Source organism: Macaca nemestrina, chromosome 1 (genome assembly GCF_043159975.1).
Source record: "Macaca nemestrina isolate mMacNem1 chromosome 1, mMacNem.hap1, whole genome shotgun sequence".
Taxonomy (NCBI): domain Eukaryota; kingdom Metazoa; phylum Chordata; class Mammalia; order Primates; family Cercopithecidae; genus Macaca; species Macaca nemestrina.
Window position 1 is genome coordinate 142,093,693 of NC_092125.1, and position 25,715 is coordinate 142,119,407.

General features: G+C 40.1%; 1 protein-coding gene across 1 annotated transcript; it reads left to right on the forward strand.

Moving 5' to 3' along the window:
- The first annotated feature begins 13,519 nt into the window (after nucleotides 1-13,519).
- LOC139358793 (small ribosomal subunit protein eS1-like) lies at nucleotides 13,520-14,418 on the forward strand. The gene has a single exon (XM_071080902.1). It carries the CDS (start codon nucleotides 13,559-13,561, stop codon nucleotides 14,351-14,353), a length of 795 nt encoding a protein of 264 aa, XP_070937003.1. The 5' UTR covers nucleotides 13,520-13,558; the 3' UTR covers nucleotides 14,354-14,418.
- Nucleotides 14,419-25,715: the final 11,297 nt, after the last annotated feature.

The window sequence follows — 25,715 nt, forward strand, 5'->3', positions numbered from 1 at the left end:
CTGCTGGGAAAACTGGCTAACCATATGTAGAAAGCTGAAACTGGATCCCTTCCTTACACCTTATATGAAAAATAATTCAAGATGGATTAGAGACTTAAATGTTAGACCTAAAACCATAAAAACCCTAGAAGAAAACCTAGGTAATACCATTCAGGACATAGGCATGGGCAAAGACTTCATGTCTAAAACACCAAAAGCAATGGCAACAAAAGCCAAAATTGACAAATGGGATCTAATTAAACTAAACAGCTTCTGCACAGCAAAAGAAACTACCATCAGAGTAAACAGGCAACCTACAGAATGGGAGAAAATTTTTGCAATCTACTCATCTGACAAAGTGGTAATATCCAGAACCTACAAAGAACTCAAATAAATTTACAAGAAAAATCAAACATCCCCATCAAAAAGTGGGCAAAGGATATGAACAGACACTTCTCAAAAGAAGACGGTTATTCAGTCAACAAACACATGAAAAAATGCTCATCATCACTTGCCATCAGAGAAATGCAAATCAAAACCACAATGAGATACCATCTCACACCAGTTAGAATGGCTATCATTAACAAGTCAGGAAACAACAGGTACTGGAGAGGATGTGGAGAAATAGGAACGCTTTTACACTGTTGGTGGGACTGTAATCTAGTTCAACCATTGTGGAAGACAGTGTGGCAATTCCTCAAGGATCTAGAACTAGAAATACCATTTGACCCAGCCATCCCATTACTGGGTATATACCCAAAGGATTATAAATCATGCGGCTATAAAGACACATGCACATGTATGTTTACTGCAGCACTATTCACAACAGCACTATTCACAATAGCAAAGACTTGGAACCAACCCAAATGTCCATCAATGACAGACTGGATTAAGAAAATGTGGCACATATCCACCATGGAATACTGTGCAGCCATAAAAAAGGATGAGTTTCGGTCCTTTGCAGGGACATGGATGCAGCTGGAAACCATCATTCTCAGCAAACTATCGCAAGAACAGAAAACCAAACACTGCATGTTCTCACTCATAGGTGGGAACTGAACAATGAGATCACTTGGACACAGGAAGGGGAACATCACACACTGGGGCCTGTCGTGGGGTGGGGGGAAGGGGGAGGGATAGCATTAGGAGATACACCTAATGTAAATGACGAGTTAATGGGTGCAGCACACCAACATGGCACATGTATACATATGTAACAACCCTGCATATTGTGCACATGTACCCTAGAACTTAAAGTACAATAAAAATAAATAAAAATAAAAAAAAGAATTACTCCATAATGTGAGGTCCTGGAAGATCCTGCTGTTTGTAGGTCCGAATATGGAGGTTGTAGAAGACCCTGAAGAGTCCTGAAAGTGGGGTCTCTTCCCAGTCATTAGAAGTGTGAAAGTTGTCAGAATCAAAATGAAGTCACTTGTGTTGAAAAAACCTTGACAAATAGAGCTGGGGAAGGCTACTAAGAGAGAGTTCTCATACATAAATGTCTGATAACAAAAACTATCTCAAGAGACTGAAAAAAACACAACTTTGCACAGAGGCCATCGCAAACTCACACACAAAAATTTTCTATGAGAACATCTGCTCATCAACTGCCTGCCCAAACTCAGACTGCTGTCACCCTTGTTACTGACCCTTTAGCCAAGGATGATTATCTCAAAACTATTATGTAATTATCTTTAGTTTTCTTTAAGTACCTCTTACCTCCCTGAATACATGCATTGTTTACTATGGCTCCCATACTGAAATGCCCTTTTTCTGAATAAGCAGCATTTTCTTTTAGAGAGGCATCCTCTGTTGGTTATTTAGGTTGACAGAGGGCAACAGCAGTGATACAGAGGAGCCTCTGAGGCACCTGGATTTCCCTTAGAACACTCCCATTCTCTCTGGGAAGACAGTCAGTGAAGACACCAGGTCAGAAATGACAGAAAGCCTCCTGCAATGGCTGAGCAAGTAGCCCTCAATTCTGGCACTTGCTGCAGTCAATACTTCCATGTCTTCCCTGGTGGCTGCGGCTGGTTGCTCCAGGGTGCTCTGCCTCATCCATCTGATATTGCCCTAAATATTTCCTGAATGGCACCTTAGTGTAAGGACTCCACCTTTTTGTTCTGCCTTTACCTGAGTCATGGCAGTGTCTCAGCTGCTCCATGGTCCTGTCCTCTGACTGCTGTGCCTTGCTCATAATGCTTCTCATAACTTGAATTAGTGCCCAGGATAGCCTCCACTGGAACATGTTTGAAGGATTTTCCATTCTATACAGTCTTCTACTATCCCTTTCCTCTTCCTCATATGCCATTTTGAAGCAACTTGGAAATCTAGTGAGCTTTCTAGAAAGCTATAAACATGGTGTCTCTGCAAGTTCCCCTCATCTGTCTTACCCTTGTGGCTGCCCTCCTGATGGTTAAACTAGATTCACAAGGTACCGAGATGCATGAACTGCAATTTATCATTTAGGATTTTTTTGTTGCAAGCAATAGAAACTATTCCTGGCTAACTTAACACAATGAAAAGAAGACAGATGGAGGGAAGGAGGGAAGAAGAGAGAGAAAGAGTGAGAAATAGAATCAACCCCAACAATTTCCTATTCTTCTGTCATTCTACTCAATATTTAATTTTTAGGAAACCGATAGGTCTAGCTTGATCCACGTGTCCTTGATAGGACACTTTTGCTGACCATCCCAAGACTGCATGCCATGGGGAAAGGACATGCCCTAAAGGAGCCATTAGAAGAAGGGTAAGTGAGTGCTACACAAGGAACAACAAACACCCACCAAAGGAAAGCGGAGGTTCCTTGAGGACCTTCTAAAGCCTCTCTGTGAAGCTTTCTCTTCACAGCCTAGAGTTCAACTTGGGTCGTGAAAATAAATAATTTTCTCTAACAACAAAAGTTGCTCATGAATCATAGTTTTAACTCAAATTTTAATGAGGCCAGAAATTTGTTTTTATGTATTTATTTTTATTCTGAAGTTTTATTTTAAGTTCAGGTTTACACGTGGAGGTTTGTTATATAGGTAAACTCATGTCACAGGGGTTTGCTGTATGGGTTATATTTCATTATCCAGGTTCTAAGCCTGGTACCCAGTAGTTATTTTTCCTGACCTCTCCCTCCTCCCACTATCTACCCTTTGACAGGCCCCAGTGTCTGTTGTTCCCCTCTATGTGTTCATGTGTTCTCATTATTTAGCTCCCATTTATAAGTGAGAACATGCGGTATTTGGTTTCCTGTTTTTGTGTTAGTTTACTAACTATAATGGCCTCCAGGTTCATCCATGTTCCTGCAATGGACATGATCTTGTTCTTTTTTATGGTTGCATAGTATTCCATAGTGTATATATACCATGTTTTCTTTATCCAGTGTATCACTGATGGGCATTTAAGTTTATTCCATATCTTTGCATTGTGACCAGTGCTGCAGTGAAAATACATGTGCATGTGTATTTATGATAGAACAATTTATATTCCTTTGGGTATATACCCAGTAATGGGATTGCTAGGTTGAATGGTATTTCTGTTTTTAGCTCTGAGGAATTTCCACACTATTTTCCACAATGGTTGGACTAATTTATAATTCCACCAACAGCGTATAAGCGTTTCTTTTACTCCACAACCTCACCTGCACCTGTTATTTTTTGATTTTTTAATAGTAGCCATTCTGACTGGTGTGAGATAGTATCTCGTGGTTTTGATTTGCATTTTTTAATGATTGGTGATGTTGAGCTTTTTTCATACACTTATTGACCACATGTATGTCTTCTCTTGAAAGGTGTCTGTTCATATCCTTTGCCCACTTTTTAATGGGGTTGTGGAACCATACGTTGGCATCTGTGTTCTGTGAAGAGTCTAGAAGAAGCGGGACTTGTAAGAACCTGTGCACTCCGGGGCCACATGCAGAGGATTTTTGTGTATCCTGTTAGTTTAGATAGCATTAAAACGTTTAAACTGACATACTTAAGGCTGAGCCTCTATACCTCTCTTAAGTGTCCATGCACATTCATTTGCCTGGGGCCAGTATGGCCTTATGCTAAGAAACTACTAGGCAACTGCCCTTCCTGAAGTCTCCAAGGATCTTGGCTATGGGTGTCTCCATCTCTGTTTTTATGAAGGCCCCTGTTTTCCCAAGTTAATTCTGACAAGGTCTCTTTAACAGCTTGGTTGTCCACCTTTCCTCATCTGAGAAGGCGAGCATAGCAAGGTCTTATGTGCTGTATGTGTTGTCTCCTCTGAGGTAGCTATGGAATCTTGTTCTAACACATTTCATTAGAAAGTGAAATTTAGGCCAGGTGTTATTACACATGGCTCACACCCATAATCCCAACACTTTGAGAGACCAAGGCAGGTGGAGCGCTTGAGTCCAGGAGTTCAAGACTGGCCTGGGCAACATGGCAGAACCCCATCTCTACATAAAGTACAAAAAATTGACTGGGACTGGTGGTATGTGCCGGTAGTCCCAGCTACTTGGGAGGCTGCAGTGGGAGGATCGCTTGAACCCAGGAGTTAGAGGCTACAGTGAGCCATGATTGCACCACTGTACTCCAGCCCCAGTGACAGAGTAAGACCCTGTCTCAAAAACAAAAAGTGGAATTGAGCATAAATTTTAAATTCTACTAAGGGTCCTCATTAGTGAGATGTCACCCTACACCTAATTGTAGGGTGGTTTCACCTAACAGGCATGAGCTTTAGGGCAGCCTTCTTGGGAGGCTTCAGGTTCTTTCATGGACCTTTTACAGTCCATCCCTGTCTGTCTTTCTGGCCATTTTCAACTGTTAGTTTCACACAAATCTCTCCCTTCACTTCATACATCAAAATTTTGGCGCCTCCACAAACCTGACTGATCTCTGACTCTGTGTGTGTCCTTGACCTTCTGACTTTTTGTGTATGTTGTTCTAACAATACCCATCCACCTACTCTGCCCTGCAGGTAGGTGGATGGGTATTGTTAGAACAACATACACAAAAAGTGTATGTTGTACCCACCTTCTTGCACCCCCTGCTTTCTCTTGCCTTGTGATGGTTAATATTGAGGGTCAACTTGATTGGATTGAAGGATGCAAAGTATTGATCCTGGATGTGTCTGTTAGGGTGTTGCCAAAAGAGATTAACATTTGAGTCAGTGGACTGGGACAGGCAGGCCCATTCTCAATCTGGATGGGCACCATCTAAGCAGCCGTCAGTGTATCTAGAATAAAGCAGGCAGAAGAAGATGGAAGAAGAGACTTGCTGAATCTTCAGGCCTTCAGCTTTCTCCCTTGCTGGATGCTTCCTGCAAGTTCTTCAGTTTTTGGACTTTTGAACTTAAACCAGTGGTTTGCCAGGAGCTCCCAGGCCTTCAGCTATAGACTAAAGACCGCACCGTCAGCTTCCCTACTTTTGAGGTTTTGAGACTCAGACTGATCCACCACTGGTTTCCTTTGCTCCTCAACTTGCGGATGGCCTGTCATGGGACTTTACCTTGTGATAGCATGAGTTAATTCTCTTTAATAAACTCCCTTTCATATACACATATATCCTATTAGTTCTGTCCCTCTAGAGAATCCTGACCAATACACTCCTCCTCTCCATCCTAGGCAGCAGGTCCTTCCCTCCCTCTGTGCCTCTGTAGCAATCTGAATCCACTTCTATCTACCCTTCCACTGCTTTGTTTACAATCATGCTTTTGGGCTGTCTTCCCTACCAATGAGCCTTGGCACATAGTACATGATTAGTAAATTTCAGTGACCATAATGAGAAGTCGTTCAGGGAAAATATCATCAGCACAAATCCTAGAGGTTCTGAAGGATCCAAGTCAATTATCAGAACCTAAAACTATTGACAACAGTGCTTTGAACTGAGATGCTTTGATTATGAAGGGCTTGGGGTTTCCTGTGTTATTTTTTTTTTTTTCTGGTAACAAGTAGTATTTATTAAGAGCTCTGTTGGTTTACATCACATTAAATGAGTCTCTTGTCAGATCTGTGCTTGGAGGCTAAGAAACTAATGGAAACAAGCTCTAGCTATTGGTACCATAAAGGTCATGCTGATTATGCTAAAATCACAGTGTACTATTAAAGAAAGTGAACAACATATTGTGATTGTACTTCTCACTTTGCTGTTGGAGCTAACCCACCAGTTTGTGGTTTACTACTGGGCTCTATGAAAGGAAAGAGAGCCCCTAAAAACTTGTTAGAGACATCTCAAAGCATGAAAATGCAGAGAGCCTGTGAGTTAAATTTTGAAAACTGCTTCTTGAAATTTATCAAGAAACCTTAGCTTTAGATGGAAAATTTCAGTATCCTAAAAAGTGAAGGAGAGAGAGCTAGTTTCGGGATTTACTACAGCAAAAGGGAATTCAGAGTCCTGTTTTGTTGTGGTGTTAATCTCTGATTCTCACATTTTGCGGTTTGAGGTAAGGTTTCAGGAATCTTGTTTTTATAGCTACACTGTTATAAACATTGTCTACCTCTCTGAACCTTTTTCCTAACCTGTAAAATTGGGACATCATATCCACTCTACAGATCTGTTGTAAAATAAATAAGACGTATAAAACATGTAGTTCAGTTCCTGACTTATAATCTGAAGTCCAATGCATGTTCAAAATAGTAGAAGCGTGAACCCTGAAGAAAGGACTCATGCTTTGATAAATAACTAGTGACCATTTATCCCTGAGGATGAATTTAGACACCTGCAGCCAAGAATGAAAAAGAATAAAAGAAGTGAAAGAATTTGATTAAGAGTAGCAGTGACATATCCTCTCTTTTTAATGCTCTGCTAAGTGATTTGACCCCTCTCGGAATGAACTGCAGTGCTATTTAATTTAAAGAACTCAGAGGTAACGAATTGCCAACAACCAGGGTATTTAATGGATGGCCTCACTAGACTGGTGACTAAGCTAATTCAGAACAGCTGGAAGGGCTTATCCTGCTCACACAAATCATGTATAGTTCAGGCATTGTGGAGAAAATCACTCGGAAAAGTAAACAAAACACCTCTTCTAAGCAAAATGTAATTTAGGATTATTGAAAAAGGAATTCTTAGACTTCTAGTAGACATATTTTTGTTTTAAGTCACATAAATATTTGTTTATAATAATTGCTTATGAATAACTAGCATTTAACACAATTGCACTTCATTTTCTTTAGAATTTTGAAATTATTTTGTTTTCAGTTGAATGAATCATACCATTCTGAGTTATATCTGTCCCTTGCTTCAACCCCCACCCCAGCCCCCACCCCAGCCCCCACCCCAGCCCCCACCCCACTTTATTCCTCATGGGATCCTTCTTATACTCTTCTTCACACTGTCAGAGAAAACTGTTCCAATAAAGTAAAATCTAGACAGCAGAAGGTTAAATAAGCAGAAGAATGCTGGAAATAATGCTACTTAATAAGTTAAGCTACTTTCTGTAGCTTAAAATTGGAGGTAGCATTGGCCATAGTAATAGGTCTGACACCATTCATTCATTTGTTCATTCATTCAATAAATACTTAGTGAGCTCTTGGGAATTCTCAGATGAACCAGACACTGTATTTCCACAGGATCCCTCTTAAGACCAATACAAATAAGATAAGGTTGAACATAACGCAGGTGGGCATGGGTGGCTGCTGGTGGTGGTGAAGCCAGCCAAAGTTATCACTCATCAGGATAGGCCTACCTGAGGACGAAGTCTTTCACCTGGGCTTACAGGAGTCTCATGTGGGCCGGGGGAGCTGTCCTACCCTAGCTGAGCCCTCCCAACTACCCATAGTATGCATTGGCTACAGACATGGCTTAGGTTAGAGCAATATTTTGTAGCTATGGAGAATAGCAAGACTTACATTAGCATAACTGATGTAGAACTGAGTCCACTGGCAACATGTATTAAACAGCTGCTCTAATTTGCCACAGTGTGGAACTTGAATGAGATGCCAATTTAGTTTTTAATCCTGTTGTAAATTGACCATTGCTTAGCATATTCCTGATAGACCCTTTGAAAAGCAGAATTCAAGGTTTAGATTTTTTTCTAGTTTATCTGAAGAGTATAGGAATATTATGAAGAAATTTTGGGTAGACAATCTGAAGGAAAAGACAGATCAGACATAGACAATATCTTTTTTTTTTTTTTTTTTTTTTTTTTTTTTTTTGAGACGGAGTCTCGCTCTGTCACCCAGGCTGGAGTGCAGTGGCCGGATCTCAGCTCACTGCAAGCTCCGCCTCCCGGGTTTACGCCATTCTCCTGCCTCAGCCTCCCGAGTAGCTGGGACTACAGGCGCCCGCCACCTCGCCCGGCTAGTTTTTTGTATTTTTTTAGTAGAGACGGGGTTTCACCGTGTTAACCAGGATGGTCTCGATCTCCTGACCTCGTGATCCGCCCATCTCGGCCTCCCAAAGTGCTGGGATTACAGGCTTGAGCCACCGCGCCCGGCCTAGACAATATCTTAAAACTCGTATCTTGGATCAGTTTTTCCAAACAGTAAAATATTGCCTGTATCTTTAAATGCAGAGAAGTGAAAAGTCTTAGTTAAAGCTGACTGCAAAAATAATTAAATTATTTTAAATAATATATATGGGTCTTTGCTGATACTAGTTTCTGGCTGTTTAGAAATGATACATGTTTTTAATCTATAATGAAACTATTGCCACATTCATATATACTCCACAAGACATTAGTAAAGAATTAAGCTTTTAATGTCTGAATATGAAAGCTGTAATGAGCATTAGAAAAGCAATTATTAGGTACATATCTACCATAAAATGTTCAAACTGGATGTAGTAGCAAAGAAAAGACCTTTCTAATTACCCTCAGTTCAGCATCAGAGACCCACAGGCTCTGTGATAGCAATGCCTGTCTCCTCCTCACTTTTACTAAAAAGTAAACTGTGGCTCCAGTGGAGGTGTTGGGGACACATCCGGATCCCAGGGAGCAGCCTTAAGAAGAAATCTCAGCCAGTGGCTACATCTTCCCAGACACTTCCAAATAAGAGACAGATCCAAATGAAAGGCATTGATAGCTGCCCAACAGCAAAATCTCATTCACTTTGATGCCCGTAACTCAATTCCTCCTAAGTGTGATCAAGATAGACTGGGAGGCTACAACCCTTGCACTGTGGGTATTGATCACCTGTCTTTCCCAGTGGCTTCTGGCAGCCCCTCTCCCATTGTATTGTGAGAGAGCTGAACTACTTGGGAGATTACTTCTGACACTTGGAGGGTGAGGGGCTTCATTAGTCAGGATTTTTGACATTTTTAAGTATTTTTCTCTCCTAGCTTTATTAAGGTATAATTGACAAATAAAAATTATATACTTATAGTGTACAATGTGATATTTTGATGTACGTGTATATTGTGAAATGATTAAGTCAAGCAAATTAATATATCCATCATCTTACATTTTTGTGTGTGAGAGAGAACATTTAGGATCTACTCTTATAGCAATTTTCAAGTATGCAATACGTTATTATTAACTATAATCACCGTACTATACCGTAGATCTCCAAAACTTATTCATTCTGTTACACTATAACTTTGTACCCTTTGGCCAACATCTCCCCATTCCTGCTTCCCACCCTGCCTCAGCCCCTGGCAACCACCATTCTACTCTGTCCCTATGAGTTCAACATTTTTAGATTCCACGTACCAGTGAGATCAGGCAGTATTTGTTTTTCTATGCCCAACCTCTTTCACTTGGCGTAATGGCCTCCAGGTTTATCCACGTTGTTGCAAATGAGAGGATTTCCCTTTTTTTAAAGGCTGAATAGTATTCCATTATTATTATAGCACATTTTAAAATCCATTCATCCATTGTTAAACTAGGTTGATTTTATATCTTGGCTATTGTGAATAATGCTGCAATGAACATGGAAGTGCAGGTATCTCTTGACGTAATGATATCATTTCCAGAAGTGGGAATACTGGATCATATGGTGGTTCTATTTTTAAATTATTGAGGAGCCTCCATACCATTTTCAATAATGGCTGTGCTAATTTATATTCCCACCAACATTCTACCAGAGTTCCCTTTTTACCACATTCTCACCAACATTTATCTTTTGTCTTTTTTATAATAGCCATTCTAACAGGTGGTTTTAACTCCATTTCCTTGACAATTAATGTATCGAGCATTTCTTTCATATCCCTGTTGGTCATTTATATGTTCTCTTTGGAGAAATGCCTATGTAGATCCTTGGCTCGTTTTAAAATTGGTATTTGTTTTCTTGTTATTGAGTTGTTTGAGTTCCTTAGAACATTTTAGAGTTTTCGACTAATGCCTTCAACTCGTTTTGCTTTATCAAATTGCATGGCTATTAACATTTTTGTGCCTGGAGCCACCCCAGAAATTATTCCTGGTTCCTGGCACTTAGAGTGATTAAGTAGACAGAATGAAAGGAACAAGAATATGGACGTATTAGGATTCCAGAAGATGGTAGTTTTGATTCAGCTAGATGCCCTCCTAAGACTACAGTGGACCTGCTGTGTTCTGCCCGTCCAGCAATCCCTCCAGCTCAGTGCTGGTTCATAAGTTTCCTCGTTTCGAGTGCCATAAGAAGTTGACATTGAACACTCCCACACAGAAAGAGCTGGGGTGCCTACTTTGTGCCATCTTTCCTACTCTCATCTTTAAGCGTTAAATACATTTTAACAGAGATTTGGTTTGGGGACACTGTTTTACTTTCACCCTATAACACCATATAAAATTTAGAGGAAAGTTTATGTTCTTTAGAAAGTGCAAAATTAATATTTATTAAATGAGGTAGGTAAATCAGATTTTATAGGTTAGGGCAGATTGGACATTTACATATATGTATATTTTTTTTCCTATTTTCTTCAGGCCTACAAATTTTATCCTATTCTCACTTTAAAACAATCTGAATGATTATTGTTCTCTCAGAGATAGCCTCTTTAGCCTTATCTCTTTCTTTCTTACACCCCAATGGTATATTCTGATTTAAATAGCCTAAGAAATTAGCTCCCGAGAAATGTCAGCAAAAGGAGAAACAAAGCTAGCAGAACATATGAGTTACTCCCTAAATCTAAGAAATTTTTGAAAGAACAGATGAAAAGTTGTAGCCAGTATCAAAACAATGAAGCAGAAAAAGCTACTGTGTTTTCATCCTGACCAGATGAGCACTCTTGGTGTGGCCAGTGAGTCTTCCTTTTTCCATGCATGTGTGCAACAGAAACCAGTTTATGATTTTACAGGTAACCTAATGCCAAGATTGCAAAATGGAGCATAAATAGTCTGCAAAAATACATAATTGTGTAAGTGTGTGTGCACGTGTGTGAGATTAATATGGCACATTAGGTTTCCATTTTAGTGCTTTTTAGCTTTGTCCTGTCAGTTCACAGAAAAGCTGGTCAAGCTTTTTTTGAATCACTCCTGCACTATTATGATTCTGATGATCAAAAAAGATACCCACAGGTTTTCTAAAGCACATCATTTCACGACCTTATGTCAGTCTGAAACACAATGAAACAAAACACAGCAAAATCAAACAAAATGGTTACATCAGAAAAGAGTAACTGGAATGCTTAAAGAAATTTAGAAACATTTAAAACTGGAATATTTTAAGAATTAAAAATAAATTAAAACAAAATTGCTTTACCAAACAAATCTTGATTCTTTTCTTGCTATTTGAATAGCAATGGGGGAAATTTCACTCATGTAAATAAAATGTAAAACTGTGTTTTGTTAATGACTTTCTGCAGGGTATGGAACATTTAAAGTTGGCTGTGTACAAAGCCATCTTGTTGGCGTCTGCTCTTAGGTATCCCTCTGTCTTAAATCTCCAGGGAGGCAAAATGACATCATGGTTAAATGTGTGTATCTTGGCATCAGGATGTTCCGGGTCCAATGCTAGCTTTGCTACTTATTGGCTATTTGAGTTTAGGAAAGATATTTGAGCTTTCTTAAAGTTGGTTTCTTCATCTACAAAATGAGGTCAATAATACTAACACCTCAGAGAGGTTATGAGAATCAAATAAAACCATACATATGAAGTAGGTTGTTCAATATACACATAATATACTCAACAAATAACTGCTGCTGTTGTTATTATCTGATCTCAGGCATGAGGTATGAATTTAAGTATATTGCATTTTTCAGGGAGAGTTTCTAATTATTCTATAATGGATTTTAATTATTAAACATAAATCAAGGCCTTTTTTTTTTTTTTTAATGGGGATGGAGGTAGGGTACTTTCTAGTACTCCTGCATTCTCTACATGGGTAAACCCGATCTGTCCATCAGTATCACTTTATTTTTTCAAGGACATTGTTGGTAGCAGGAATAAATCTGAGTGACATGCCAGAATGGTAAGTGAAATTTTCTCCTCTCTCATCATTACTATAATAACACGGTTTACATCCCTCTTCATCTCAGTTATTCATCCACCCACCCATTCCTCCATCCAGTTATCCATCCATCCTTTACTAAGTGTCAGGCATTGGAGTAATGACATGAATACGGTACCATCTCTGTTTCCAAGGACCTCAAAGATAGTCAGGGTTGGGGTGCAAGGAGGATGGTGGTAGTTGTGGTCTCAGACGCTTAAAGAGATAATTATTCTGCAAAGAACTTAGTATAATGATTGTGACATATATAGGATTATGTGGAAAAAGGGACATCAAGCACTTCCCACAAAAGTTTCTTTGCATTGGATTTTAAAATTCACAATCTCTGTATAAAGAGCTTTCTCCTTGGCAATCTGTTTATTCCAGCATGCAACCATTAAATATTCTACAAATTAGATTAAGGTCCTTAGTTGTTGACAGGAATACATAGAGCTATTTAGCTGTTCCCTGTAAGTTTAACCTCCTTAGTTATCTTTAAAACATAACATATATGTGTATCACCGCTAATGTTCTGAAAATGGACTAACGTCTAATCACGGCTTGAGAGCTACAGAATGTTTAATGTGAAGCAGACTTTGAAAAGACACAGCCGAGGTGCAGTTAACTCAGTGAAGTAAATCTTTGGAGCCTCATTTTCTGAGTGTGTACGTGTGTGTGTGTGTGTGTGTTGGGTGGGGGGGTATATACTCACAGTGTGGGAAGAACATTTGTATTTCCATTTATTTCATTATTTCATTTATTTGTACATTGGTTAGTTAATCAGTCTTTTATTAATCCATCCCTTGTAACACATAGACTTACAGTCATGTTCTAATCCTCCTTTTAAAGCTGCTTCTTTGGAAGCCTTTTTTTTTTTTTTTTTTTGGACAGAGTTTTGCTCTTGTCGCCCAGGCTAGAGTACAACGGCACAATCTCAGCTCACTGCAACCTCCGCCTCCTGGGTTCAAGTGATTCTCCTGCCTCAGCCTCCCGAGTAGCTGGGACTACAGGCACCTGCCACCACACCCGGCTAATTTTTTGTATTTTTAGTAGAGGCAGGGTTTCACCGTGTTGGTCAGACTGGTCTTGAACTCCGGACCTCAGGTGATCCACCATCCTCGGCCTCCCAAATTGGAAGTTTTTTATGTCATAAATTGTCTCAAGTAAATTTCGTCTGTTAGATGGTAAGTGCCATTTACAGTAAAGGTTATTGTCACTGTTGTTGTTCCTGTTATTATTATAATCAAGAACTTGAGCCTTTCGGCTCCCTGATCAGCACCATGGCGGTTGGCAAGAACAAGCGCCTTACGAAAGGCGGCAAAAAGGGAGCCAAGAAGAAAGTGGTTGATCCATTTTCTAAGAAAGATTGGTATGATGTGAAAGCACCTGCTATGTTCAATATAAGAAATATTGGAAAGACGCTCGTCACCAGGACCCAAGGAACCAAAATTGCATCTGATGGTCTCAAGGGTCGTGTGTTTGAAGTGAGTCTTGCTGATTTGCAGAATGATGAAGTTGCATTTAGAAAATTCAAGCTGATTACTGAAGATGTTCAGGGCAAAAACTGCCTGACTAACTTCCATGGCATGGATCTTACCCATGACAAAATGTGTTCCATGGTCAAAAAGTGGCAGACAATGATTGAAGCTCATGTTGATGTCAAGACTACTGATGGTCACTTGCTTCGTCTGTTCTGTGTTGGTTTTACTAAAAAACGCAACAATCAGATACGGAAGACCTCTTATGCTCAGCACCAACAGGTCCGCCAAATCCGGAAGAAGATGATGGAAATCATGACCCGAGAGGTGCAGACAAATGACTTGAAAGAAGTGGTCAATAAATTGATTCCAGACAGCATTGGAAAAGACATAGAAAAGGCTTGCCAATCTATTTATCCTCTCCATGATGTCTTCGTTAGAAAAGTAAAAATGCTGAAGAAGCCCAAGTTTGAATTGGGACAGCTCATGGAGCTTCATGGTGAAGGCAGTAGTTCTGGAAAAGCCACTGGGGACGAGACAGGTGCTAAAGTTGAACGAGCTGATGGATATGAACCACCAGTCCAAGAATCTGTTTAAAGTTCAGACTTCAGTTAGTGTCAAATAAAAAGTGCTATTTGTGGGAAAAAAAAAAAAAAAAAGAACTTGAACATGTCAGAAGAGAAAATAAATCCTGTGATCCTAACAAGACCCTGCTCAGTTGTACCTAATTCCGAAATCTTTAAATTCACACTGATATTCGCACATTTATTAAAGGAATAATTATTATAGAAATCTTACTCTACCCTAATTCTATCTCCCCAATGTTTTTCTGGTATTTACTTTAAAGACAGTATCAAATTACCAGAAATGTAAAGCCCACATCCCTAATGTTTATGTGAAACCAAACTACATTTGATTGTAGTTGAAGGAAATTAATCCAGCAAACAGACAGTCTGGATTTCAGTTTGCAGTTTATAATATTTATATTTCTGCATCTTTAATTCTTTCAGAAACTGATTTATTTTCGATAGGTTATGTACCATCCACAATTTACTTCTCTTATGACATAAAATAAGAAATACAATGAGGAATAAAGAAAAAGGCCAGGCGCGGATCCCAGTACTTTGGGAGGCCAGGGAGGGCAGATCACCTGAGGTCAAGAGTTCAAGACCAGCCTGGCCAACATGGTAAAACCTTGTCTCTACTTAAAATACAAAAATTAGCCAGGCATTTGCCTGTAATCTCAGCTACTGGGGAAGCTGAGGCAGGAGAAATTACTTGAACCCGAGAGGTGGAGCTTGCAGTGAGCTGAGATTGAGCCACTGAACTCCAGCCTGGGTGACAGAGTGAGACTATATCTAAAAAAAAAAAAAAAAAAAAAAAAAAAAAAAAAAAAGTGTTTCTGACTTTCCTGGTGGTAGGTAGAGCTTAATGTCTTTGTAAATTTAAGAGTTGGAAGAATTATGAGAAAAAAATCAGTAAGGAGTGGAGTGACAATACAGATGGAGCAGGCAATGAATTAATGTGGCTTTCAGATCCTTTACTTCACAGTTTTTTGGTACATTCGGCCTGACGTAGAACATCCTACGATGTAGGATATAATTTTGAACATGGCAAGGGACCTAGTATGTGATAATCCATCATCTGCTGTCCTTGTCTTTCCTGCAGCTCAGGATACTACTTGTTCCATTTCCTGTTTTTATACAGGGTAGGGTAGACTAGCGAGACACACATACAAAAAGCAGGGCCAGGCGCGGTGGCTCACGCCTGTAATCCCAGCATTTTGGGAGGTTGAGGAGGGCGGATCACTTGAGGTCAGGAGTTCGAGACCAGTCTGGTCAACATGGAGAAACCCCGTCTCTACTAAAAGTACAAAACTTAGCCAGGCATGGTGGCGAGCGCCTGTAATCCCAGCTACTCAGGAGACTGAGGCAGGAGAATCGCTTGAACCCAGGAGGCGGAGGTTGCAGTGAGCGGAGATCGTGCCACTGCACTCCAGCCTGGGTGACAAGAGTCAGACTCCGGCTCAAAAAAAAAAAAAGCAGATCTTTTTTCATGTGGCTCTTATGCCTTGTACAAGTAATGCTGGCAAATCCTTCCAATCCTTCCTGATCTTTTCACCACCAGAAAAACAGGATAGAAAGGCAGAGAGGGGACGGAGGGAGAGCAAGAGGGTTAACATAGCTTATTCATTTATTTACTCATCAAACTAATATTTATTGTTTGTCATGTGACAGGCACCAAAGTTGGTTCTGGGAATTTGAAGATGAATGAGTTACCACCCCTGCCTTTAAGGTGTTTCAGTCTAGCCGGAAGAACAATGTTTAAACCAGTAATTAAGCTTGATAAGGCAATTATTTTAATGGTGAGCCACAGCTCTGAACAGAAGGGGTGCAGATGTGGAGACACAAGCTCATCCTTTTATTGAGCTCCCTAATAAAGAGCAAGGTGCTTAACTCTATTGATCTCCAGCTTCTTCATTAAAATGGGTGGGAGAGCATCTTCTCACTTGCAGACAGTGCGTGTAAAGTGCCCAGAAGAACGCTTGACAAGTAGTGGGCATTCAGCAAATGACAGAGTGTGGATGTGCTTCGGGGGCTATGAAGGACTCAAGGGCAGCAGGACCACAGGAGGGGTCCTGAAGTCCCATGTCAGACATGCAAGAAAGGCCTTCTTGCACACTGCAAGAACACTAGGTACCAGGATTAGCAAGGCGTTGCCACTGACAAGTTAGTCCCTATTTCCCAATTTGTCTTCACTAAGTGGAATCTTTCCTTTAAGATTGCAAAGGGAGGCCAGTGTGATGGCTCACACCTGTAATCCCAGCACTTTGGGAGGCCGAGGTGGGCGGATCACTTGAGGTCAGGGGTTCAAGAGCAGCCTGGCCAACATGGTGAAACCCCATCTCTACTAAAAATACAAAAATTAGCCAGGTGTGATGGCGCATGCCTGTAGTCCCAGCTACTCGGGAGGCTGAGGCAGGAGAATCACTTGAACCCGGGAGGTGGAGGTAGCAGTGAGCCAAGATCGCACCACTGCACTCCAGCCTGGGTGACAGAGCCCTGTTCCCTGCACTGGACCCCACTCCCTCTCCCTTGTCCTCCCCAGCCTCTGCCTCCTGCTCTCACCTAATGCTCTGGTGACCAGCCAGGGCAGGCCTGGAGGCCGAGGTCAGTGGTTTGTTGGGACAAGGGCTGGGCTCCACAAAGCCCCACAAAAATTCTAACAAGTGCCCAATAGACGTTAACTATTTTTTACTATAATGATTATCACTGCTTCTGTGGAAACAAACAAGGCAGTTACTAACACCTTCCATGCATTATCTCATTTAATTGTCCAACACCACGAGGCAGGCACTGTTATTTATCGCCATGTGGTGGATACTCTCTGAAGGTAAGAGGGGTTTAGTAACTTACACTAACGAGTGGTTTGTGGTAGAGCCAAACTTAGAATTAGAACATAAGAGTGAACTGAATTCTTGTCAGCAAGGCTATTGGCACATCTGAACGTGAACTGCAATGAGGACTGCAATGAATTTTTCCCCCCATTGTATTTTGCGTTTGTGTGGGGCTCCCTTGGGGGAGTGTTCTGATTGGCCTTGTGGCTGTTGTTAATAGCACCTCCTTACTAGTCAGATATTGAGTTAAAATTTTGCCCCAGGACAGCAGAATAGCTTGAACCCGGGAGGCGGAGGTTGCAGTGAGCCAGGATCGTGTCACTGCACTCCAGCCTGGGCAACAGAACGAGACTCCAACTCAAAAAAAAAAAAAAATTTGCCTCAGGTTACTGAATGTATCTGGATGATTTCATACACATTTATCACACTATTCAGTATAAAATGGGTGTTATACTTTTGACAGTTATATAATGGGAAAAGGAAAGAAAATCAGGAAAACTTAGGAAAGTTAATGAGGGGAAAAGAGAAAGTGAGTGTAGCTGTTCCTTTTTGGCCTTTTAATACTGTACCTTGTGACAGCTGGTCTCAAGCACATGGTTTAATGCTCTGTTCTGGAGTCAGGAGTGCCTACATTTCTCTGGGAAGCAGAACACTGTTGTTTAAAATGATGTGCTTTGATATGGCATTTTTTCTATTATAAATATTCTTTTTGTAAATTCACAGACAACCTATTGTTAGCTATTATTTGGAGCATTAGTTTTTCATACTTTTCCTCCTCTGTCAACATAGACCCTGCATGGTGTTAAAGCCAGTCACAGTTGACGTTCTGGTTTTCCTTCTTAATCTTGGGTGTTTAGTGGATAGAACCATGAACAGCAAAGTAGTTCCTTTTGATTTCCATGTAAAATTATTTTTAAATTGTATTTTGTGCTGCTATCTGAATGTGTTTTCAAAATCTGTGTTGCAAGAAGTGTAGTCAGCTTTCGAGTTGCTTGTTTAACAGGAAGCCAGCAGCACATGCTACTCACATGAGAGTTCTTTAAAGGGTCAATTAATATGGAATATTTAATGATACACTTGATACTTACCTTCCTGGTTTTCAAAGTGTCTGTCTTAAAATAGTCTGTAACAGCTGCTCTGAATAAACAAGCATCGTACTTCCCTGTGCCTTTTCCTGGGAGCATGGGGGCAGCATGGCTTAATGAGAACACTTAAGGTCAGGAGTCAGGAGACCTGGGTTCTAGTCCCAGCTCTGTCTCTGACAGGCTGTGTGACCTTCATATTTCCTTCTCTTTGCCGCTGGCTTCTGTACTTATAGCAATAGCAGTGGATACTTACATGTGCAATAATATACTAAATAGCAACTAAAATGTTTTACACATATCTAGGCAGCATTATGGTTTCATGATCAGGGATCAGGCAGAAATGATTGAATCCCAGCTCTGGCACTTAACAACACTGACCCTGGGAAAGTTACTTCACTTATTAAATCTGTTTCCTCATCTGATAGGCAAGAAATTGTGGAATTTCTTTGCAGGATTGTGGTGAGAATGAAAATATTTAAATGCCTGGTACATGGTAGGTACTTGGTAAGATTATTTCCTTCCTTCTCCTCACTGCCTCCCCAATCCTCATGTCTATGAGACAGGAAGAATAAGATCTTATCACTGCTCTACAGAGGAGGAAATGGAGATGTGCCCTGGCTAAAGGGCTTTTCTCAAGGTCACACAGACAGGAAGTGGTGAAGACAGGACTTGAGTCCAACTGTCCTGATTCCAAATTCGGCGAAGTGTCCCGTTACTGCCGCCAAATTCAGTGGATAGGTGGCAAATTGCAAGAGGAAATGGCTGGGGAAGTGCTTTCAAAAAAACAAGGCATGCCCTGGAAATGTAAAATGAGATTGTTTTATTTTGCACTGAAAGTTGTTCTATTTAAAATGAAACATCTGAAATAATGAAACCTGTTTTTATTATTTTATAGTCTGATTAGTTTATGGATTATTTGCTTTTGGGTAATTTTATAGCCCCTCTACTTTCTGTTTGGTTCTGTTTTCATGGAAATTTGTGCAAGTGAAGCAATTATTTAAATCATCACGTTGTCTGCTAAATGTTGGACTTTGCAGTAGATGCTGGGTATTCAAATGTGAATGAAACTCAATCCCTGACCCTGTGTTGATTTAGTCTATACAGTATGGGTTTTACTTCATATTTTCCCTTATAAAACCGTGGATGGGAAGGGAGCCATTGTGAATGTGAATGGGTATGGCTAAAGTTTGGTAGGTGGGTGATGCTTTTCTGGATACATAGTCAATTTTGCTGATGTGCACATTATGCCACTAATGTCACAAAATGGATTTCTTTTTATGTGTGTGCATGGCTCAAGGTATTTCTCTCCTGTCTTTCTTTTTTTAGATAGAAATATATATATATAGATAGATATAGATATAGATATAGATATATATGTATTTCAGGAGTGCCTATATTTCTCTGGGAAGCAGGAGCACTGTTGTTTAAAATGATGTGCTTTGATATGGCATTTTTTTCTATCATAAGTATTCTTTTTGTAAATTCACAGACAACCTATTGTTAGCTATTATTTGTAGCATTAGTTTTTCATACTTTTTTGCCTCTGTCAACATAGACCCTGCATGGTGTTAAAGCCAGTCACAAGTTGACATTCTGGTTTTCCTTAATCTTCCATATATACATACATACATATATATATATGCACACACACATATATATATATATAAAACTTTTATTTTAAGTTCAGGGGTACATGTGCAGGTTTGTTACATAGGTAAATGTGTGTCATGGTGGTTTGTTGTGCAGATTACTTCGTCACCCCAGGTATTAAGCCTAGTACCTATTAGTTATTTTTCTTGATCCTTTCCTTCTTCTCACCCTGCACTGATAGGCCCCAGTGTGTGTGGTTCCCCTCTGTGTGCCCATGTGATCTCATCATTTAGCTCTCACTTATAAGTGAGAACATATGGCATTTGTTTTTCTGTTCCTGCATTAGTTTGCTAAGGATAATGGCCTCCAGCTCTATCTATGTCTCTAAAAAGGCATGATCTCATTCTTTTTTATGGCTGCATGGTATTCCACAGTGTATATGGACCACATTTTCTTTATCCAGTCTGTCATTGATGGATATTTAGGTTGATTTCATGCCTTTGCTATTGTGAATAGTGCTGCAGTGAACATATGTGTGCAGGTGTCTTTATACTAGAATAATTTATATTCCTTTGGGTGTATATCCTGTAATGGGATTGCTGTGTCAAATGGTATTTCTGTCTTTAGGTCTTTGAGGAATCACCACACTGTCTTCCACAAATGTTGAACTAATTTACACTCCCACCAACAGTGCATGAGTGTTTCTTTTTCTCCATAACTTTGTCAGCATGTTTTTTTTTTAACTTTTTAATAATAGCCTTTCTGACTGATATGAGATGGTATCTCATTACAGTTTTGATTTGCGTTTCTCTGAAGATCGGTGATGTTGAGCTTTTTTTATGTGCTTGTTGACTGCATGTATGTCTTCTTTTGAGAATTGTCTATTCATGTTTTTTGTCCACTTTTTAAAGAGGTTTGTGTTTTTCTTGTACATTTGTTTAAGTTCCTTATAAATGCTGGATATTAGGATTTTGTCAGATGCATAGTTTGCAAAACTTTTCTCCCATTCTGTAGGTTGTCTGTTTACTCTGTTGAGAGTTTCTTTTGCTGTGCAGAAGTTCTTTAGTTTAGTTAGGTCCCATTTGTCAATTTTTGCTTTTGTATTTCTTGCCTTTCTATAGACATTTGTATAGGGCACAAAGGCATAGAGGTAAATCATATGAAGTTCCCACTTTTAGAGGACGAAGAGAAAATGGAGTTGATCTGGGAGTCAGGCTTTGCAAGAATGCAGAAATAAAGTTATTGGATGTTATAAGACTGGTACAAAAGTGCATGCAGCTGGGTGAGAGAGATGAGACCAAGAAGAGGACAGAGACATGAATGGTTACTACAGAGGAAGAAGGTTTGAGAAATAAAACTGAGTGGAGAGAGAGTTATGTGAGATGAAGAATGTGCAAAGACATTCAGATCTCAGTGATGTCTCCAACAAAAAGCTATTCTCAACAATGATGTAGGAGCCTTAATAACATCAGTACTGGAAATCTGGCCGTACCATTTGCATTTGTCAGGAAAGACATTAAAGTACGTATCTTTGGTGGACAGGCTGGAGCATGAGATGAGGTTCTATTCTCTTGAATATCTTGAAAGTTCAGGGAGCAAAAACTATAGAATCGAAATGCTTAATGGGCATCTAAAGTGCTGAAAGTAAAGAGGCTTGCTCTCTCTCCTCTCTCTAACCTCTAGACTTGCTACTTCTCCCTCTCTCACACCTACTGAGCCATTATCCTCCCTGTGCTTTTTAGTTGACTGATAACTCCTCCTTTCCTGGTCCATCTGGTCTTGACTGTACTCCCAAGTCCTGTCAGAATTTATGATCAGCCTTTCCATTTTTACTCCAATTCCCTGCACCTTCTGTAACATGAGATATGCCAGTCACCTGACTCCTAGAGCACCCTCCTTCTTAGGCTTTGCTGCCCTTGCCCGTGAGCAGCAGAGAGCTGTTGGAGAAGGTGGCTCACCACCCGGCTTTTACTGTCCATGTTCACTGCAACTTGACCCTGCTTTCATTCACCTCTTTGCAGTGCCTCATAACAACACCCTCTTGGCTTCCTGTCATTCCCTTGGTCATGTTCCAACCCTCCAAATCCCAGACACCCTGAATCTCTAACTCTTAGTACCAGCAAGCTCAACTAGTCCTCATCATTACCACCCAGTCCTCCTGAACCCTGATTTGTCCTCAGTCCATCCCATTCCACACCCTACAATGGTGACTATTATTAAAGTAGCAGTAGCAACTGTGCCAAACTTTACAAGTTACATTTGTATGCACATTTTTGCCTTCTGATTTCCAGAGAGAGTTTTGGGTCTTGAAGTGGATGTTTATAAAATTAGAATCTCAGAGAGAACCAGGTGCTGTGAGAACTTTGATTGTGAGAAGTTGGACACTATACAGTAGAAGTACTTTTTTTTGGCTCGTGGGTTCTAGAACCCAGTGGTATGCTTGGAGAGCATTATCGATGAACCAGAAGCTCTCAAGTCACGTTTTTCAGTTCCCAGCAGCACCCAGGCTGTTTGTCCCCTCTTGCAACCAGCTCACAGCATCTGCTTATTTTTGCAAGCCTGTTTCCAGCAATGTTGTAATTCAGTAGTGCAACTTTCTCTTAATCATATAGGCCATACCTGATAAAGTTGGTCTAGTGTAATTCCATCACTTATCAATACTCCAAAATGTAGGTTTAGCAGAAAACCTTCAAATATGAGAAAGCATTTGTTGGCTAAGGAAAGTTAGTAAACTTAGTTTAGTCAGCCACACAAGAAATGCATAAGTTCAGATTATTATGACAAATAGAACTGTGTGTGTGTCCATACATGTGATTTGGGATTCTGTAAAATATAGCAATCAATTCATCCTCAGTAAGGGGGAAGCAGGAATTGAGAGCTCTGGAGTTCAGAATCAGTGGTAACACAAAAGGTTTGGGTATTTCCAGAGACACTATTCAAGAAGCGAATGTTCAGGCCTATAATTCCAGCATTTTGGGAGGCTAAGGTGGGAGGATTGTTTGGGCCCAGGAGTTCAAGACCAGCCTTGGCAACATAGAGGCCCATCTCTACAGTTTTTTTTTTTTTAATTAGCTGGGCACTGTAGCACATGCCTGTACTCCCAGCAACTTGGGAGGCTGAAGTAGAAGGATCTCTTGAGCCCACAGGGTCAAGACTGCAGTGAGCCATGATCATGCCACTGCACTCCAGCCTGGGCAACAAAGCAAGACCCTGTCTCAAAAAAAAAAAAAAAAAAAAAGAAAAGAAAAGAAAAAACATTGTTTATAAGTAATTGTTGAAAAATAAATGAATTATATGTAAAAAAAAAAAAAAAGAGAGAATGTGACATAAAATGTTTCTTAAACTACATATAAATGCAACAAGCTAAACTTCATTTATGCAAATGTTTAGAGAGTTTCTAGATTCTGACTTAGAGCCTAAGGACTTTTAATTAATACACTATTCTAACAAGCTTGTGAGGGAGCATGGTATAGTAGAAATTGTAGTTTCCATTCATTTTCATTAAGCCTGTTTAAGTCTAAGGGGATACAGGTTGTAAGTTAGAATGGGAATGAAGCATAGTTGAAAGTTAAGTTTGCAGTAGTAAACACTGTAAAACATGGATTCAGTAACTAAAACAACATATTAATCTTGGACTGGAATGGTCCTATTTGAATGCACCATTGTGGCAATTCAGTTTATTGTTTTTTGTTTGTTTGTTTGTTTGAGATGGAGTCTGTCTTGCCCAGGCATGATCTCAGCTCAAGGCAACCTCCACTTCCTGGGTTCAAGTGATTCTCCTGCCTCAGCCTCTCGAGTAGCTGGGATTACAGGCACGTACCACCATGCCCAGCTAATTTTGTATTTTTAGTAAAGATGGGGTTTTGCCATGTTGGCCAGGCTGGTCTTGAACTCCTGACCTCAGGTGATCTGCCCACCTCGGCCTGCCAAAGTGTTGGGATTACAGACATGAACCACTGCACCCGGCCAGCTTTATTGTTATATAGAAAGAATATGGACTTTAGCATTGGCCAGACCTGGGTTCAAATCATCAAATTAGGTGAATGGCTGTGGGCAAATTCCTTAATCTCTTAACATATTAATTTTATTTCTTATGAAGTGGGGATAATTCTTACTGCAGAGTGTTGTGAAGAGTAAGTGAACTCAGATGGGCAGGATACCTAGCACAGCACCAGAGATGTAGTGGACAGTTAGTAATCATGTGAGATTCTTTCCCTTCTCCTGTCCCACTCCATCATCTGATCTTCTCATGATATAGGGCTTTCCCCACAGTTCTTTTGGAACTCTATGACTTCGCTGATCTATGGCAAACTTTTCTTCTCTGTTGTAGTCATCTTTGTGCAGATGTTTTATTTAGACTCTTTGAATATAACACTTGGAATATTGTGGCTTCAAAAAATGATATAATTGGCATATTTTAATCTGTCGATTTGTCTGTTGGCAATTTCATATGTGTAACACTCTACCCAGAACTGGGAGACCTGCATTCCACATGGCTCTGTTGCTGATAAGCTCAGTGATCTCTAAGTCTCCATTTTCTCTGTGATCATCAGTGGGTGGCATTTTATAGTGAAAAGGATGTAGGCTTTAGAGTTCAAATTTTGGATCTGCTACTAATCAGCTGGATGATCTAGGGCAGGCTCTTTTACCTCTGGGTTCCCTCGGCTTCCTCTGGAGGCTACCACTGTCTATGCTGTAGGCTGCTGTCATGATTTGATAAGATAAAGTATGACAAATTCCTGCCTCAGAGCTTTGAATATTGTAAACTCTTAATAAAAGAGTGGCAAAACACCTCCCACTAAATACTATTATGGTTAGTATTATTAATGTCTATTTCCCTTAGGTAGCTGAGGGATCCAGTGATAGAACATAATTATTATAACTGAAGAATTTTAGAAGACATTGAGCAATTTCTTCAAGGTCACATAGGAAGTGATAATGGAGTGGCATGTAGCTGCGAAAATGAGGAATAGCCCATCTTATTAATATGCTCCCTGTTTGTGGAATCAGTTATTTGGATTATTTCCAATTCTTTCTTTTATGGATAGCATGAATGTCCATGTCCTTGTGCAGATTATTTCCCCCCTTTGGATTATTTCCTTCAGTTTTGTTTTCCAATGCGAAATTTCTAGGTCAATGGTCATAAACATTTTTGTAGCTCCCATTAACATACTGCCAGATAGTGTGCAGAGAAACAGTTTCAGTGAACAAAAGCACAGATTTCCAAAGTCTTGGTTAAAAACAAAGACTTGAGTGGCATGTCGATTTTATTCCAATCTCAGTCACTTATTTGCAAATGACTTTGTACAGATTACTTAACCCCTCTCAATCTATTTTCTCATCTATAAGATGGGATAAAAGTAGGTACCTCATGGGGGTAAAAGTAGGTACCTCATGACACTGGTCAAACTATTAGTGCGGGGTGTTTATAGTGCTCAGCCTTCATTATCTTGAATCCATGTCTCCTCCTCTCCACCCTCCATCTTTCACTTGGGCCACTGCCTCCTAATTAGTCTCCCTATGTGTATTCTACGTCATGCCAATCCATTATCCCATCCACATTGTCAGTAATCTTGATAAATAGCCAAAACATTAATCTTATCGAGTGAACCCCTTTGTAACCCTTAGAATGCTTCCCCATGCTTGGAGTGTGGACCCTGCCACCCTCTCCAGCCTCAACTCCCTCCTCTCGCTCATTCCATGAATAGCCATTCCCAGAATGTATCACACCATTTTTTTCTTCTAGAGTTGGAACTTGCCATTTTCTTTTGTTTCTTGGTTTCCAAATACCCCTTGTATACATCTTATCCTTTTAAATATTATTTTTGTGACTGATTTTTCTTTTCTTTTTTCTTTTTTTTTTTTTGAGATGGAGTTTCACTCTAGT